The 18983-nt window shown below is 34.0% G+C and overlaps 1 protein-coding gene across 5 annotated transcripts in view; it reads right to left on the reverse strand.

The window, feature by feature from the left end:
• LOC149777399 (coronin-1C-A-like) overlaps nucleotides 1-18983 on the reverse strand; it is a 65346-nt gene that overhangs the window by 10327 nt on the left and 36036 nt on the right. Inside the window, exons 9-12 of one of the 5 annotated variants that reach the window (XM_089942008.1) lie at nucleotides 14838-14939; nucleotides 11790-11960; nucleotides 7144-7179; nucleotides 2462-2615 (exon numbers count right to left, since the gene is read on the reverse strand). In XM_089942008.1, coding sequence (XP_089798134.1) covers nucleotides 2466-2615; nucleotides 7144-7179; nucleotides 11790-11960; nucleotides 14838-14939 — 459 coding nt within the window. In that variant the 3' untranslated portion in view covers nucleotides 2462-2465. Of the gene's footprint in view, nucleotides 1-2461; nucleotides 2616-5484; nucleotides 5677-7143; nucleotides 7180-11789; nucleotides 11961-14837; nucleotides 14940-18983 lie in introns of those variants that run through there. The other 4 variants (XM_089942007.1, XM_089942009.1, XM_089942010.1 and 1 more) reach the window with 4 other exon arrangements.

Raw genomic sequence — 18983 nt, forward strand, 5'->3', positions numbered from 1 at the left:
AATTTTCAAATTTAGAAGCTGGAATGAACAGAGACAATTTTCTTCTGAAATCATCCCCTTTAAAGTTGAAAAAGAAAAACCTCAATGCACCATTATGTTTGCAAACCATAACCAATTGCTGTGCATTAGCAAATGTAGAAATAAACTATCAACAGCAAACTCACATAACAGTGGATCAAAATCAATGTCTCCTGACTTTAAAAATGTAAAAAATAGCTTACATATTCAACAGTGACTGTAAAATCTGGACAACCGGCTTATGTGTGAAAATTAGCGCATAAAGAATGTAAGCATACATAAGCAAGAAGGAAAAACTGCCAATAAACAAGGTTCTCCCTTTGTCTTTTGATGACTGCCCTGTTTCTCATTCAGCAATCTGCATCTGGCCGTATCTTCATGATATTGTCCTAATTCAGTTTCCTCTAAGTTACCCATCCTTTCCGTCAATAACAATCTTGATATGATGTTAATTCTCGTTGATATGCATTTACAAAATAGCTTAGTTATGGTTAATTCACTATCAATATGTGCATACAAAATTAGTTCATATGAACTTTACTACTTACAAGAATAAGCATATATATACTATCCAGATTTTACAGTATCCTTTATATGGCATCATTTACTTGTAGAAAAACCTCATTTCATTGTTACAAATTGAGTGTTTTTGTGATGATATCTAAAATTGTTCCATGATTAATAAACATGAAAGAAGACAAACACTGCCACTTAGTATCAAACTGTACAAGTCTAAAAACATCAAAATGTTACTATAACATTGAATTTGCTGTTGTAATTCAAAACCTTTCTACTGTGGTATAAAAGCTGCAATGTTTATACTTTACACCATCACCATTTCAATCTCTACCCATTAAAATCAAGAGCTATACCCCCTGTTTCAGTTTCACAGCAGACAGGTCATTTGCTGTTTCACTATATACCATGAAGTGACTATTTTTCATAGTGGCACAAATTTTCATGGGTACCAATTTTCACATGTTTTGTGGCTGCTACGAGTCACAAATTTAATAAGCCCATGAACACTGATGCCTCTGTAGAAACATAAGTATTCCATGACCAATTTATTAATTGATCAAAATGTTATTTTTCACAGCAAAATGAACAATAAAACCATGAAAATAGATCATTTCAAGAAGTATATAGTCTGGTTTCAAAGATCGTCTGAATCTATGAATGTATCTGATTAACGCTGATGTCTTTGGCAAAATATTTTAGATTCTGAGACAGATGTGATGGATAACCAAGCATGTTAAGATTAACAGCAACAAACAAACGTCACAGAGTAGCAACATCTTTACTCCCACTCATTTTCATGTCTTCATTTAATACAAAACAGTTCAAAAACTGAATATCAAACTGATAAACTATAAAGTGCAAAACTGCATGTCTGAAATGATATTGTTCTGCTACAAATTCCGATGAATAATCATCAATAACCTCATAAAAATGAAAAAGCATTGTGAACAATTTAGTTCTTTTGTATATCCTCAAATGTACAAGATAACATATGTGTGATCCAAAATACATACGTCATAAAAATGCAGGCTGAACGTTAAAGACAAGTACATGACGGTACTAAAATGTCATCCTTATGACTGGCAATGTGCCAGACTTCAATAATTTTCAACCTAAAACACATCTTTGGTGCTTCACAAAATTCAGCAAAACCTTATCAGAATCAGATACAAAACATGACAAGATTATTCATTCACTATACACAGGGAAAATAACAATAAGTTAGTATTGGGAAATAAGGTGCCACCCTAAACATGCACACACAAACACGAATATCCGTATATGACAAACCTCCTATGTGCTTGTACTACAATAATTTGATATGAATAGCTCTAGCATATTATTAGAACATATTGATAGCAGTGCCAAGAAAAACAATAAGTCATTTTCTTTATTCCTAGTTTTATACATGCCCAATTTCCATTAATTTTTAATATGATGATATTATTAAACAGACAAAAAATGGACTCCAACATAACAGATTTTAAAATCAAATAGTAATGAAATGAAAATGAATAAACATTAATAAAATCCAAAGCATATGCTATGCCTTCATATATGCAATAGTTTCTCACAAATATGCAGAAATCTCTATGTTCAATTCTCATGATTTTTGCAGTTGAGTCAAAAACTTAACACCATGTAGTAAAGGAAGTAAATCAATTCAAGGTCGACTAATGCCAATATTAATATAGTAAATCTGCAAACTTTAACAGCATGGACATTATTCCAAATATACCAGTATTGCAAAAAATAATTTATCCATTAACTTGGCTTGGAAGTTAATAAGTTAGGTTTAATTAACTTCCATCTGATATGACCATGCAATAAGTATTATAATGTGGTAGAGCTATTCATGTGTGCCTCTACAATATTGTAGAACCAACAAAGCAGCAAATGGAAATGGGAAAAATAATTTCAATACATGACTATGCTTGATCCTCTTGCTCTTCTTCGTCTGGTGAATTGGCTTCATATTGAGCAAGCTTATCTTCTAATGTTTTAATTCTCCTCTCATGAGCTTTCACAATAAGTTTAAGTTTTCTAATGTCCTCCAATAATGCTTGCGAGTCAAAGCCCTGTGTTGACAAAAGGAGAGAGAACAGAACATACAAAAATAGGACCACCACCACTGCATAAAGACACAAACTCATACATCCCATACATAAACATCAATTAACTTTGATCTGTTTATAAAGACCACCTGCTTCAAGGTACCCTACCCACATGGTTGTTATATGCAGATATGACCAATATATATATGTTCTTTAATAGAAAGTGTTTTTAGGTCTCACATCACATTTAAAGCCACAGATTTAAATAAAAATAAAAAGTAATTTAAAAATACAAAAGCTAAGGCCTTCTTGTTGAACTGAAATCTTGTCACAGCTGTCGCTGATAGAAAGGAGGCCAGCATCTCTTGCTTTCCATTGATGTGGGCTTGACAGAATTATACTAACATAATGAAAACAGGTCTATAAACAGCCATATATAAAAGTCACAATTTGATAAAATGAAAACATAAAAACTTCTTTGCTGACAAAATTATCCTTCAAATATAATAAATATGTAGAAAACTTGAAGCTTTGAAAATACTCCATTAGATGTAAGCTATAATACATGCCACAACATGTGACACATTATTAAATATTATGTATTATGGAATATGTATACAGATAAGTATTTTTAAATATAGAGGTAAATGGTTGTAAATATGTACTAGTATATCATGAATATACACCTGATCCATTTTGCATGCAGTTTTCTATTTCTAATCAATGCTGCCTACACAGTTTATACTGAAATAGAATTTGTACAGCTTTTGCACGTTTTGTATTAAAAGCATACATTTAAACTTATGTTGATAGTAATACAGATTTTACAATGATGGCAAATTTTAATCATTAATTTACTGTAACTACATTCTTATTCTGGTACATAGTTATTCTGCACAGAAAAAGTCAATTATCCAGATTTAATGGAAGATGTTGAATTTATCTGGATCACTGATTCTACCATTAACCAATAATTTACAGAGAATTAATCAAGACACCAAGTGCTGAGAGCAAATACAGTTAGTCTGAATCATTTAAAAGTCCAGTGAAATGGTAACTGCATAATTGACATTTTAGTGTATTTAGATTGTTATTACTTTGTACCAAATAAATTAACCTGCTCCATTTTTATGCAAGTTATCAGCTTCAGTCACTTCTCAGTCCAAACATTTGTCCACTCAATAAATAGAATATACATTCTATAGAGCTATTTTTTCAACAACATAAAATTTGACAATTTTCTTTTCTCATTTAGTTCAAAATGGGTTGCAAGTTTGGCTAGTTGCATTTTGTGACTGCAGATCTAGATATGTTGAAAAAGTTCAGATGGTAATATCTGATGGGACTTTGTTATGCAATATTACTATTTTGCTAAAAATGTTCCACCAATAAAAGTTCTCACTACAATGTACATGACACACTTATCTATGTATTTAATGCATATCAAACTGCAAACAGCCAAGACAAAGATCTGCTACTGCATAATACAACAGCATATCTGAAAAATATCTTCCACTGCATAATACAGCAGCATATCAAACAAAGATCTGCCAATGAATAATAGCAGTAGCATATCCAACAAAAATCTGCTAGTGTACAATATTAGTACATATATCAAACAAAGATCTGCCACTGCATAATATTAGTACATGTATAATGAACAAAGATATGCCTTTTTATAATACAGCAGCATATTAGGATGGATAGATACGATTTCCATAAATCAGTGGTTCTTAACCTTCTGGGTTTGTGTTTTGTGAGCCTCTCCACCCATCAAATGCTTAAAAAACCCACTTCGGGTAGGAAATTTCAAATCATTAAGGTTGATGACCAGCTGAAAACTGCATGGTGACCCATGGGTTAAGAACCACTGCCTTATATTCATAAGATAAGTGAACCTGACCAGCTAGCACGCTTTGGAACAGTGTAGCCATAGCCTGTTTTAGAAGGGTGCTTAATCCTGCCCTCCATAGGTGGCACTCTGCCTTAAATATCGGGAGGTTTAATAATGGCATAAGATAACATTTTGGGTATCAACTTGGCATCATTAACTCCACATTTTTTCTTCAAACTGCAGTGCATAAATGATTTCAGACACATTTTAAAAATGTAGCTGACAGGTAACCAGCACCCTGTACTTGTAGAAAGGGCAATAATTCTAACAAAACCACACAGGGCCACCATGATTTGTTGCTATATGCATCTTTAGGTAACAACCATAATATTTAAAACTTTCATGGCAATCCATCAAACACTGGTACTAACTGCCAACTAGATGTGCTTTTCACTGCATTAAGCTACAAGACAAGAAATAGCAATAACTTGAACACAAACTGTGGGCGCAAAGTAACTTGTCGAAATGTGTATGTTCACCAAAATATTTACCCCATTTCATTGCAATCCATCATAGTTTGTGCCAGACAGATGGCTATCAAAATTTGTATTTTTAGCAAACAAGAAATTTACAAAAACTGGGATATAACAAATAACAGTGAATTTAAAGTGTATTAATTTCATAGCAATACTGGGGTACAAGTGTGAAATTTTCAAAAAATTTACAAACAAGGCTCGATATTACTTCATTTAGTATCTGGGTACAATTATGGCTATTATGGTGCAGATACAAAGCATATAAAGGTTTATATGTTTTTTGATTTTCATTTTAAAAGGAAAACCAGTCAAATTCATTCTAAGAAACCATAGCTAGATATTTCTGTCAACAACTTTTCACGATTCTCCAACTAAACAGAACCAGTATGTTTGAATTCTTTTAAATTAATCATTATTTATTAAGATTAGCTCAAATTTCACAAAAAAATTACTATATCTGGAAAATTATAAAATGAAACATGGCAGAAATTTCACAACTCATTACCTTTTGGTCTAAAAAATGACAAAAATCACAGGGTCATTTTTTCGTGATGAATATTATATACTGTCTTTGATGAATAGAAAAAGAAGGTAAATGGTTATTTTTCATGTCAACGAGTATCAAATTAGGTTGCACAGTTCTAGGCCTGATTAATATTGAAGTAATAGCATACACTACCTCTTCCTGATCTGAAAGGACAGGATTAGTATTTTGCTAAAACAAAGAGAAAAATTTCTCAGATATTAATGTTCCTATTGGAAGTAACTACCTTACACAATTTTATTATCAAATACTGTATATATTCAACTACGGCTGTTGTTGAAAATTTTATTGTCTCATTTTTAGGTACATCTGAACTAACATCACTAATAAAAATGTCTAATGCACAAGAAAAGTGATAGTTCAAACAGTGAGAGTTAAATTAATCAGTCTGAGCAAGTAGAAGTTTGTGCAAACTAGAATCAAATCATACATAAGGATTATGCCTTGAATGTACACACCAGTTCAAGCTTTTTCTGAGTCTTCAAGTTAATATGTATATAAATTATACTCTGAACATACACATCAGTTCAAAGCTCCTCAGAGTCTTCTAGTCAATATATATGTGCTTTGAAGGTACATGATAGATCAAGCTTTTCCGAATCTCCTGGTCAATATATATGGACTATGCTTTAAAAGGGCACACCAGTTTAAGTTTTTCTGAGTCTAGTCAATTATGCATGAGCAGGCCAAATTGTGATACTGGTATCATGGAACAGTTAATGGAGAAGCATGCAAAAGTAATAATATACAAAATAATGATTTCAATTTGTTTTTGTGGGGAAAGGAGAAAAGAGAATCTAATTACTGTACCATTAAAAAAGAATAAACCTAAATATAAATATTTGGAAAATTAAAGCCAAAAAAGGTGACATATTCCAGCTATACACATAATTGGGTCTCTTAGAGATCATGATAGGCATGAGTGTGGGGAGGAGAACATTTCACCAAATGTAATGGCAGATCCGGGTCTAAGCTTGAAATCAGGGGTACAATGAACAGGACTGTCCTTAATCGGCTGGCACATAATACAACAGTTTACCTGATTCAATGTTCTACAAAAACAGGTGCTCCTTTCAAATGAGCATGTTTAATGTTTTAATGACCTATTCCAATGCTGTCCAACCTGCAGCCTGCGGGCCAATTTTAAATGGCCTGCCAGAGCTTGAGCAGCTATATAGTCGTTGCTTTTCAGTTTTCTGCTGCGGCCCTCGGCTTCAAGAAAAACATTTTTCAGTGGCCCATGGTGTCAAAAAGGTTGGACAGCACTGACCTATTCCACTGATATAGGAAAATTTTTGTACTGATAACTTGTCATGATTTTGCAATTTTAACAGAATCAGTGTTTCATTTCTGAGACCAAAAGAAAAAAAGATTCTTTAAAAGATACTACTACTGATTTCCAGGAACTCACAAATAAATGACCAAATCATGAAACTAAACATGGTCTAAAAAATGAGAGAAAGCAGTCATTTTTGATTTGCCCTAGGCTGTATATTATACAAAGATGTTAAGGTAAACAAACTAAATGGTCATTATTGCTTAAACATATTTAGTTGTTAGAATCATAACAGGGTATGGAAAATTAGGCTGCACAGTTCTATGTCTGATTAATAATATTAAAATAATAATATACACTACCTCCACCTGACCTGAAGGGACAGGTTTAGCATTTTCCTAAAACAGAGATAAAAAGAGAACCCCATAAAAACTCAAAGCCCTGAGTGAAGGTCACTTACTTACACTTTCTGTTCCTTAAAATCAAATGCAGCACAGCTTCAGTTACCATTAGTAAAAAATTGATTGTTTCAATTCTAGGTTCACCTGAACAAACATCATTTTCCCCAACATTTCTAATACACTGAAACCTTGATAATACAACCTGTAAGAGTTCAAATTAATGAATTCATGTAATTCCAGATTCGAATTAATTACTTTCATATGCAGAGGTCACTTGGATACAAAAGTTTGCATCCAATACCAAAATGGTATTTGAAATGTAGTTGGGGAATAAACAAATTATGTAATGCCTTATCTGCCACCATTGCATTGTTTATCTTTTCCAGAATTCAAGCTAAAATGTTCTGTCCTCCATTTAAGAGGTGGGGTCAAACTGGTGAATGGATCTTATAGCTGGAAGCTGAAACCAGTAACTGAAATGTTGAACTGGAGACCAACAGCCCCTTCTACTGCCTGATCAACTCGTGTACCCAAAAACACTTCTGTGAAAGCCCTTCAACCATCATGGAATGTGGAAACAGAAATCTGGAAGAAGCCACCCCTTTGATTCTCCCTAAACTGGAAATAATATTGTTATCCCCAAGGCCCAAAAGCTTCAGATACAGCTCTGATGCAAGGAGGTGGTCATATGACAACTTATCTAATGTACAGACCTCTTCTTCCTCTGTCATCTGGTTCACTTTAGTGGTTCCTCTGCAAACTTGCTGAGTCCACCAACACAGAAAGAGTATTCTTGTCCTGCGGAGACAGGACATTTCCTCCCCTGGTCTCTTAGCTGCAATGGAGACTAGGGAATAGTCTTTAAAATATAGTAATTTTACTATCCTGCAGACTCTCAGAAAGGGAGATGAGACCTCTCTTATCATGAAATCTAGGACAATGACAGAGCTTTTCATTCCTTCAGTTTTCTGACTGGAAAAGTCGAGAGAGGTTCGCAATTTGTAACATCTGTCCTGCCTTGAGACCAAAAGCAAGGATATCCATGGCACCATAAGAAAAAGTAAGATTCATTCAACAGAAAGGGGTGTCCTCACATCACAATGAAACTGAAAGGGAACATAAAACAGGAGAAATGTCAATTCAATCCCCTTCCTTAGTTGTACTTGTACAGGCAGATACCCTAACCCAATTGGTAGCTTGAGAAAGTTGTTGTTGTTGTAGGGTTTAACGCCATTTTTCAGCACATGATACGCTATACATGGCAGCCAGTATTAATGGTGGAGGAAAAACCCAGGAAAACCTCGGAAAAAAACACCGACCCATGAGAAGCTACTGGCAAGCTTTCTCACATACCCACATCGGCTGAATCCGAGACATGAACCAGCGCAGACAGAGGTGAGATGGCAGTGATCCATAATGAAAAGCGCTTTAGACCACTCAGCCACTCAGGGCCCCAGCTTGAGAAAGAATGGTATCAATCCAATCTCTGTCCATTGACCAATAAGGGAACTCCACTGACCAGTGACCACTGCCTGAAGACCAATGACAGATATTCCAACCCTACCAAGACTATCTCAAGTGCATTTTTTCCCTTAACTATGACCATTTTTCAGCCGGGTGTAACAAAGTAACAGTTACTGCTATTGTAAAGTTAGGAAACCTCTTGAAAAAGTTAGGTATTCAAAACAGATGTAGCAATGGTAAACATTATGTTCAACTGAAAAGTCTTTCAAGTACATGTTGATCTTATTTATCTACAGTACAGTTGCACTTCAGTTCCAAACCCTACTGAGCTCAACGGCTTGTTGCTATCTTTCAACATGACATTACTTTTTGGAATTTCCCGTCTCTCAATTTCTTCTGCTCCACACTTCTTTCACTTTTCTTTCTTACATCTTATTGTTCTTTTCTTTCTTCAGGCTATCCTCTTTTCTTCTCGTACCTATACTCATTTTAAAAGCTCAAAATACTGCTGTTTGAAGCCTTTAATTACGGAAGACAAAACTTATGTAGAAAATGAATTGCAAGTTAGTCCATGGGATGCTTCCCCGATCCATAGCTACCTGAGTATGGGGAATATATATGAAATAAAAAAACATCAAAATCTAGGACTAAAAAAAAAGAGGAGCCAGTACTATCCCTATCACATGAAGAATTAGTAGGTACACTGATTAGCAAGTCAACAAAATGCCTAAAATGTACCTGGTAAACTCCATTTACAATCAGTTACTGCAAGGACTAAAGGAATTAACATTGAGTCACTACAAAAAGGTAACAGAAATGTCAGTGTTGCAAAACTCAAAATGAAGGCAATTTTTTTACCAAGCAAATTGCACACATCCATTGCATACAGATTTCCAAGGAAATGAGAAAGCTTATTCTATATGGGCCAATGAAAAATGAGTCAGACTGGGACTCTGTTTGTTCTGTTCAAGTTGTCTAGAACATTCCCATACCAAACTGGAGGAAGGAATATTTAGCTTGGACATAGGGACTTGCATCCCAGAAAAGAAAAACAATACAGTAATGGCAAATAATGCATTACTTTAAAAACATCCTTACTTTGTTCTTTGCATACAAAACATTCACTCAGTCTTGATTATTTGTACCTACTTCCACAAGCGTACACGTATCCAGTGTTAATGTTTCAGCTTATGCCAAAACTTGGTTCTCGATCCTTACCTAGCTTAGGTTTGCCAGTCTAGTCAGGAGACTATCTACTGTATTACATGTGCTCACATTTTACTAAACAAGTTAAAAATGTGTATGATGAATCAATATAATAAATATTTCTGCAGTTTGTACAGAATATTTTGGGTTATGTTCAACTGAGCCTTGTATGTCAAAATTCAACTAAAAATCCAGCTTAATATGGTCAAGTATATTACTCCAGTCTTCTAAAACATTACTTCACCAAATTACAATGATTATTACAAACCTTGATAACTGAAGAGGTCAGTTATTTCAAGTACATAAATGAATTTAAATATCAGTTAGAAACGTGACATTCTGCGAAATAACAACCTAAGCAAAGGAAATTTCAGTACAAATCAGTGCCATTTTAAAGTCAGTGGGGGTAATTTTCTACAAGGTTATATGAATGTGATTTGCATTTGGTTATCAGCTGCACAAAATTTAATTTATTAAAGGAGAGAAGACAAGTGAAAACATAACATTGTACCAGTTTAACACACAATGCCATGCAGAAAATTACCTACAATGACTTGTACAAATTTAATGAATCACTGTTCGTATTACCATAAATTTAGGAGGAGTAGTGATAACACGATTTTCAAAATGGCCACTGTCATATTGGGTGTCCAAGTGGCACCATTTTCATTTAGGACCAACTTGACATCATACAATTTTTGGTGAAAACCCTATATTGATATGATGATTCTGCAGGAATAGTGACAACAATATTTTCACGAGAACCACTTAACAGCAATAATGGATGTCTGAACAGCACTATTTTCATTTAGAACCAAGCACACATAAAAGTAAGTTTTCTGGTGAAAATCTGATTTCATTATTACTTGGTGTTCTGAAGCGATGATAAACAGACAAAATATCAAGTCTTTAAGTGAAAACCACATTAGCAACAATAAGACTTTTGAGATGGCAACTGCCATATTGGGTACCTGAGTGGCGCCATGTTTGTTTAGGTAAAAAATGCCATGTTGATATAGGAGTATAAATAATATGATGTTCAAGATGGCCACTGTGGCAGCCATACTGCATTTCCAAGTGGCTCCTTTTCATATATGGCCAATCAGACCCTGTGAGGAATGTGTGTAGATGGTTTCATGGCATTCCTCCAAGTAATGCTGGAGGAGTAGCAATAACAAGCTTGTGCTGACAAATGGACATCAAGTCATCCCATAAGCTCATCTGGTCTAGTTACAGCAAAAATCACTAATTGAAGAATTAATAATTAAATGTCAATGAAAGGTTTCTGGTGCACATACTAAAGAAGTCTACAAATGACCAAAATACAAAAGCAGAACAAAGAATGAGAAAGTACTGTTAGAAAATATGAAAATTAAATATATTACTCTATGATATGCATAAATCTATCATAATTCAGCACTGTATATTACAGTATTATATAATACCTCATCATGTAACACAGCAACCTCACTGCATACCAGAAATGAAAATTATTTTAAGCTGAGTGATAAATGAATTCAATTTATAAGTTTATCTGAAATAAAATGAATAACAATTTAAAAATATATGCAACTCACTGCAAGAAGCATGTGGTAGAAAATATTATTACTCTGCTTGACCCATTTTATTTTCTAAAGACAACTATGGAAATAGTGCTATGCAACAAAAATACAATTCCAAAGAAATTAATTGATGACCCAAGATTGTATTCAAAACTCAGGCTCTCCTCAAAATTCTGAAATCTGAATGGCTAACATAGAATCACTGACCTATTTGACATCAGAATTCTGAAGAAAAATGAAGGTTATGCATTCACATATTTTGTAATCCTAAGGCCTGAAGGTAAAAAATGTAAGGTACTGTAATATCTGCTTAACACTTCCTTAAATTCCTATAAAGGTGATTAGGCTGGTTAAGGTAATGACAGCAAGCTTTACCGGTGGATGTGAAGGTCCTGATGATGCAGCTTCAGAAGCCTCTTCACCGTGATCATGTGCTGTGGTGCTGCTAGCTGGCTTTTTGGGTGGCATTTTAGTTAATGCATCACTTTTCTTGACGGCCTTAATTCCTTCCTTTTTTACAGGCTTGTAACCATCCTTCAGTGATATCTAGTTGACAAGACAAAACATATATATGTACCCATATGTTGCAACTGCATTGGCAGAGTTAGATTTTATTTCTCCACAACATTCAAGGTTAAACACTCCAAGTTCTTTCATATGTTTCTAAACTTCATGGCCACATAAACATGAAACAGAATAAGTTACTTTAGTTTCAGGGTTGGAAGGTACACTCGGTACATGTCATGTCTCTCTTTCTATGAAGCTCCTAGAAGTTGAAATACCCTTCAAATTCCTAGTCTATTTCACAAATGTGTCCACGTGAAGAGTTCTTTGGAACCAAAATTTGCTTCATACTGAACTTATGGATAGTTATTTCCAAAATGAAATATTCAGAAAGTCAGTATGTTTGTATGTTCTTCCCTTTTATGCATTATTAACCCAATACTACAATAGATGCATACACAGATTTCTGAAAAGTCCATTACAAAGTTGGCTAAGATGCGCATACTGCAATCACCCAAAATTTCACATTAGTGTCACATGGGCTGATGATAAAAGCATGTAGAATAACCATCTCAACAATTACAATTTAAAATTTAAAGATGACCCCAAAAATCAGTTATATGTGATGCAACCTTCACGCTTTACCACACATCACATTATCCCTACCAACTACCTTGACCCTAGAGCAACAAAACTGCCAGCTGCAGGATAAGGTGTAGAGCTAGACAGATTTCTTCAAAATATATTAAGAAGCTAAAAAGTGCTTAAAGTCTGATTAAAATATCTTCAGTAGTTTAAAGGTATCTTCCAAAAAATGTCTAAAATAAAATATTGCATTTTCCCTTGCCTTGTTGGGAACTTAACCTAGTTGCAGGGGGTGGGGGTGGGGGGTGGAAATTAGTATATGGCATGTGTCACACCATCTAGCCATGATATAGACATAGGAAAAATTTCATGAAATCTTTCCATCTGTCACAGAGTAAATTGCTGAACAAGCACAAGTTAACAGAAGGATGGACAGATATAGTGTCAACCTAATTTTTTCCAATATATGACGAGTGTAAAAATGCATCAATAGACATGTTATAATTTAACATGACACCAGAAGTGCTCTTGCCTTGACCTTGAGAAATGACATAAAACATGGTATGCAACACACTCTTCTCTGTATCAGTATACACACATTCTTCCTATTATGTTAAACAGATTTGAAACTGGAATATGAAACACTGTCAGATTATCATGGACATGAGCATATTCAGTTTCACCTCTCGGATATGTGGCGTTTAGTTCAAGATTTGGTAAGAAATATATGCATATTGGCATGTGACTATACCATTCTGGCTCAGGCTATGAAAGTCACAATAAGCAAATAAGTAAAATTTTACTTTGCTGGATAATAATACTTTTAATGGCTCAGAGTGTCAGCCATGATGTCACCAGTAAGTAGCATTGAGAAGACTGACCTTAACTTTGCAGACAGGATCTTTATAGTGGTATCCTAGAGAAGATCCTATAGTAGTACAAGACGCATCACCTAAAATATTTTACATTCATTACTTAAACAGCTTCTGAACTACAGTCCAACAATGAAAAACAGCACTGACCTTTAAACTTTGATCATAAAAATATGTTATGTTACATGACCTTAGGTCATGATGAATGAATAAACATTTTCTTTATCTCACTATCCTTGAGAATGTGAAAACTAGAGCCATGACAAAAATAGATTTAATAAATGACACATTCAGTAGCTGTGAGATAAAGATAAGTTTAATTAAACAACTTTTGAGTTACAGTCCTAAATTTAAAAACAGTAATCCTCGCATAAGTTTGATCTTCCTGATAGGACTATGATATTGATAAACATAATAGGAACAAGTGATACACATTCAAGCTTTGACTTTAAAGGGGGAAACATTTCATTCCATGATCTTTAACAACGGCTTATGGGTGACAGCTTGGACACACAAAACATTATATTGACCAGATACAGATAGGTCCATGGCATTATGTACTGCAATATCAAGTTCTATGTCTATTAATGCATTCAAAAGTTGGCAAGTTACAGCTCCAAACAAAAAAAAGTAATGTCCTCCTCTGACCTTTAAAAGAGAAAAAAAAGTGGACAATTTGATAAAAGCACTGATAAAAAGTCTTGAAAAAATAAAAAAATGACAATCCCACAATGATATTACAGCTAACAGCCTGATCCCCAAGCAGCAAGTATTGCCTTCAATGTTCCCTCTCTCTGAGATGGCACACTGCTCAACTAACCATTAATGGTCTGATTCATATAAGTGTTTTATATTTACAGAAGATAACCCCAAAAAAATGTTTTACAATCAATTTCTATAAATGATCAATTTTAACAGAACCACCAAATACCACTAAAGAAAAAATACATGCAGCCATTTCTAATTATTTAATAACTGAAAGATATTTATTATGCTGCTTATAAATGAAAAAATGAAAGAAATAAGATTTTGTTGACTCCTTAAAATCAAACATTCCAAATTCTTGTAGACATCTGTTCAAAACTAGGGTAAAAAAATGTTGACTGGGGTCACTTTGGGGTATGCTACTGTCTGCTAAAAAGTTATAAAAGCAGGGTTGAGGGTGGGAGCTTGCTTTTTAGCAGAGGCATATCAACAAAGAAATATTGCATAAACACTACAGTCCAAAAGGTTTACCTTAAAGATGCATATTAAATGTGTATCTAACATTCAATGGCCATAATTCTACTAAATTTTGTCATATGATGCTGACAATCAAATTCTGCTAAACTAAATATAAAATATTGACCTGCATAAAAAAATATTCTTGAAATTCAATCATAACAAATATAATTATTATCTGGAAACAAAGAAGGATATGTCCAACAGCAAGGGCCTTAACTGTATATATGTACCAACTTACAAGGATGGGGTCAGCATTCTTGCCTGCATGCCATTCCTCAGCAGAGATAGCAGGGATATCACCAGCTGTATCAGGATAGAGATCATCTTGGAACAGTTCAGACTGAAACAAAGAATTTGTAATAATTGGTACTGCTACCATCAAAATTTTAATCATTGCCAATTTTTCTAAAAATGTCATCATAATCAATCATCATCATTATCTATTGTTGCACCATCCTGTCTAGTTCAATGTCAGTAAATCTAGCGGTTACATTACAATTATCTGTCATCTCCTTGAAGTGGCAGTGTTATTTCTACACATTGGCACTTCTAAAATCTGTAGTGTCTCCAATTTGGTATTCTATATTAACTAACCATTTTGGTTTGTAACTAAGTTTTCTTCTAAATTCTTCATTGCAAAACCTACACAAACTGGAACCTCTGAGTTTTGGATACCAAAGACATTCCTGTAACCATTTTTGGAAATTTAATGTAAACCAACCTCAGAAAATCAGATGTGTTTGCCTTGTTACTTGCAAAAAACCACACAGTGTGAGACGTATCAAGCTGTAAATTTAATAAATGACAGATTATGCACAACGTGTTGATTTAATTTGGATATAATGATTAAGAATTTGAGCACAATTTATCTTTCAAATAAAGTCATAAGTTCATTTGCTACACTAAAATTCATGCTTATACCACCAGCCAAGCAGCAACACATTGAATGGCCTCTTATAGGCAAAGTTGCTATGATAAGGCAGTGGAAAGCAGTTCCTAAACCTTCCCAGAGAGAACTCTGGGCAACTTCTGGTGTCAGAAAAGCTATTCTATCATTTTAAATTGAAAATCGGAATACATCACAGAGTACGAATAATGGATACGGCATTAATTTAGGGTTAGCAAATTTGAAAAAGCTTGTTCATTTTTGATGATTTCATACCATTTTTGACACATTACAGAGGAATGGGAGCTATGTGCCATTTCAATGTTCACACAGAGACAGTCGACCTGAGGTGGCCTTGAACCCACAACCCTTGTATCAAGATTACAACCCTCTCAAATGAACTACTATGGCTCCCACATATGTAAGAAACTAAATGAACTTGTTTGTAACCAGTTTTGGCAGGAAGTCTTATATCTCACCAGGAAGTCATATATTTCACCAGGAAGTCTTATATCTCACCAGGAAGTCATATATCTCACCAGGAAGTCTTATATCTCACCAGGAAGTCTTATATTTCACCAGGAAGTCTTATATCTCACCAGGAAGTCATATATTTCACCAGGAAGTCTTATATCTCACCAGGAAGTCATATATTTCACCAGGAAGTCTTATATCTCACCAGGAAGTCATATATTTCACCAGGAAGTCTTATATCTCACCAGGAAGTCATATATTTCACCAGGAAGTCTTATATCTCACCAGGAAGTCATATATTTCACCATTAAGTCTTATATCTCACCAGGAAGTCATATATTTCACCAGGAAGTCTTATATCTCACCAGGAAGTCATATGTCTCTTTCAGCAACTTAAAAACATTGCCATTCACAAAGAGGATCATTATTTTCAGAACACAAAATAGTTAGAAGCAATGATGGAATACCAAAGCTCAACAGCATGATCAGCGAACAGAGAATGCTTGACTGATGTTACTCAAGACAGTGACTTATGTGAATGCTTTCTTAAACAAGTCAAACATGTAATACTACTCGATGTTTATTTCCATTAATGTGATGTTATGCTTTTACACATATCATGCCATAAAGATATATGTATTTTCTCACTACATTATACCACTGATAGCTATGTATATCAATACTGTGTACTTAATTTCTGTCCATGATTGAGGGTTGTGCCTTCCTGATTTTGTCATGATTTTAAGAAGAAAAAAAACCCCAAGATCTTTTACTTGAATTTGAGTTCAAGACCTTACCTTGCTTATGAGTTAATGGGTAGAAAATACTATTGTCTTGCAGGTCAAGTTAAACATGTATATATAGAGATATTGTAAATAAGTATTCATTCCTGTTTTATGAACAGTCTGTGTAAATCACTTAAAGCTGTGTTTTTAAAAAAATATTTAAATTATTCATTGGAATCACAATGTGCTCATTGACATTGTGGACTAAAACACTACATTATTATTGAGAAGTCATTTTAAAGACATGCAAGTTCCTCTTAAATTTTCACTTTTTAATTTTGAGAAATAAATTATTTTTTGATTTTGCTAAATTTGCTGGTCTTGCTTCTTTCTGTTACATAGTTCAAGACCTATAGCTTAATATTTATTTTTAAAAACATTTCTTATCCATTTTTGTTAACATGACCTAGTGTAAGCATCAATTAAAAATGGCACCAACTTGCACTCTCCTCTTGTGGCACTTCTGAAAATCAGAAATTTATATTGGTCTTGTGACTGTCTGATCTCCACTTCACCATTCAATATTACTTTATTACTTCACAAAAGATGATCTATCATTTAAATTGTGACAACAAATGAACCAGAACTGCTTCAATTGCCATCTTTTATCTCAAACTATGCCCCAGCTAAGTACATTATATGAACCAACATGAATACTGGCTAGTTTTATAATATAAACTTTGCATATGTTAGCTTAGTGTTGTTCCTTTTAAACATACATGGTACCCATGAAGGCCGATTTTTAAAAATATATGTTTGGGTACTTGGAATGCACCGAGTTTATGTTAAAATGAAAAGAAAATTCTAAACTGCATCTATGACTGAGTACCCCATATTAAAATGCCTTTCCTAGGTCCCAGGTATGTTTTTACTGGAACAGCCTTTATCATAAACTGAGGATAACAGCAATTTTGCCCACCTGATTAAACATTAACAGAATTGAACTGTCCTTCCTTACCACTACTGTTAGCTTGGTGTGAATGTTATGTAATAACAGTAAGGATGAAAGCCTGTTGCATGGCTTGTCAGACATCCAGCATCTTCATGACTGCTCCTATACAACATTAACAGTAAGGATGAAAGCCTGTTGTCTGGCTTGTCAGATATCCAACATCTTCACAACTATACAACATTAACAGTAAGAAAGAAAGCCTGTTGTCTGGCTTTTCATATATCCAACATCTTCACCTCTATAAAAAATTAACAGTAAGGAAGAAAGCCTGTCATCTGGCTAGTCAGTGATTCAACATCTTCACAACTATAAAACATTAATAGTAAGGAAGAAAGCCTGTCAACTGGCTAGTCAGTGATTCAGCATCTTTACAACTATAAAACATTAACAGTATGGATGAAAGCCTGCTGCCTAGCTTGTCAGTGAACCAATATCTTCATGACTGCTATAATACAGCCTCACACTAAGAATGAAAGCCTGCTGCCTGAGTTGTCAGAGGATATCCAACATCCTATGACTGACACTATACAACATAAATGCAAACCGAAAGAGTTTATAACTTCAACATTTCTTATTGACTAATTCTGAAATTACCAGCATATTTTGATTTTTTTTACACTTGTAATGGATCTTTCTGCCTCACAAAAAACACAGTTAATTTTTTTACATAATTGGTATACTAAGGAGTAAACAAAACTACCACTGCTCTGTCAATCTATTAATTCTATGCTTTCTTTCAAAGTGTTGAGACATCACTGGTGCCTCAACTAAGGCTATAATACACTTTTCTTTCTAAACTTGAGCACATTTTTATCATTAAGAATAAGTTGAAAATCCACAGAATTTAAATTTTACTATAATTATCAGCACACCTGAAGAAAAAAATTAGTGAAAAGTCTACAAAAATATAGAAGATGTTACAGTATTTTTGAATACCATGTCAATGTGATTTTGCATTTTCATTATATTTACACCTTTATATACATGAGCCTTTTTACACCATTACAAGATTATTCTCATGGTTAGACAGGATCAGAAAATATCATTATGGATTAGTGGGAAAAAAATCCTAAAACTCAGCAGCAGTAATAGATAATACTGCTAGATTCAAAACTTTTAACCACTGACCACCTAACAAACATTTGAACAACTGATTTGTGTGACCATGAGCTCTGACCGCTTGGCCTTCAATATCTACAGAAGCTCCTTCTGCCTTGTACATTTGTGTGCAACTTTTGATGATGATCCACTAAAATAAATACAAACTGGATATGTTGCCCTGTAAAA

This window comes from Sinohyriopsis cumingii, chromosome 18 (assembly GCF_028554795.1).
Source record: "Sinohyriopsis cumingii isolate HCF-2022 chromosome 18, ASM2855479v2, whole genome shotgun sequence".
Taxonomy (NCBI): domain Eukaryota; kingdom Metazoa; phylum Mollusca; class Bivalvia; order Unionida; family Unionidae; genus Sinohyriopsis; species Sinohyriopsis cumingii.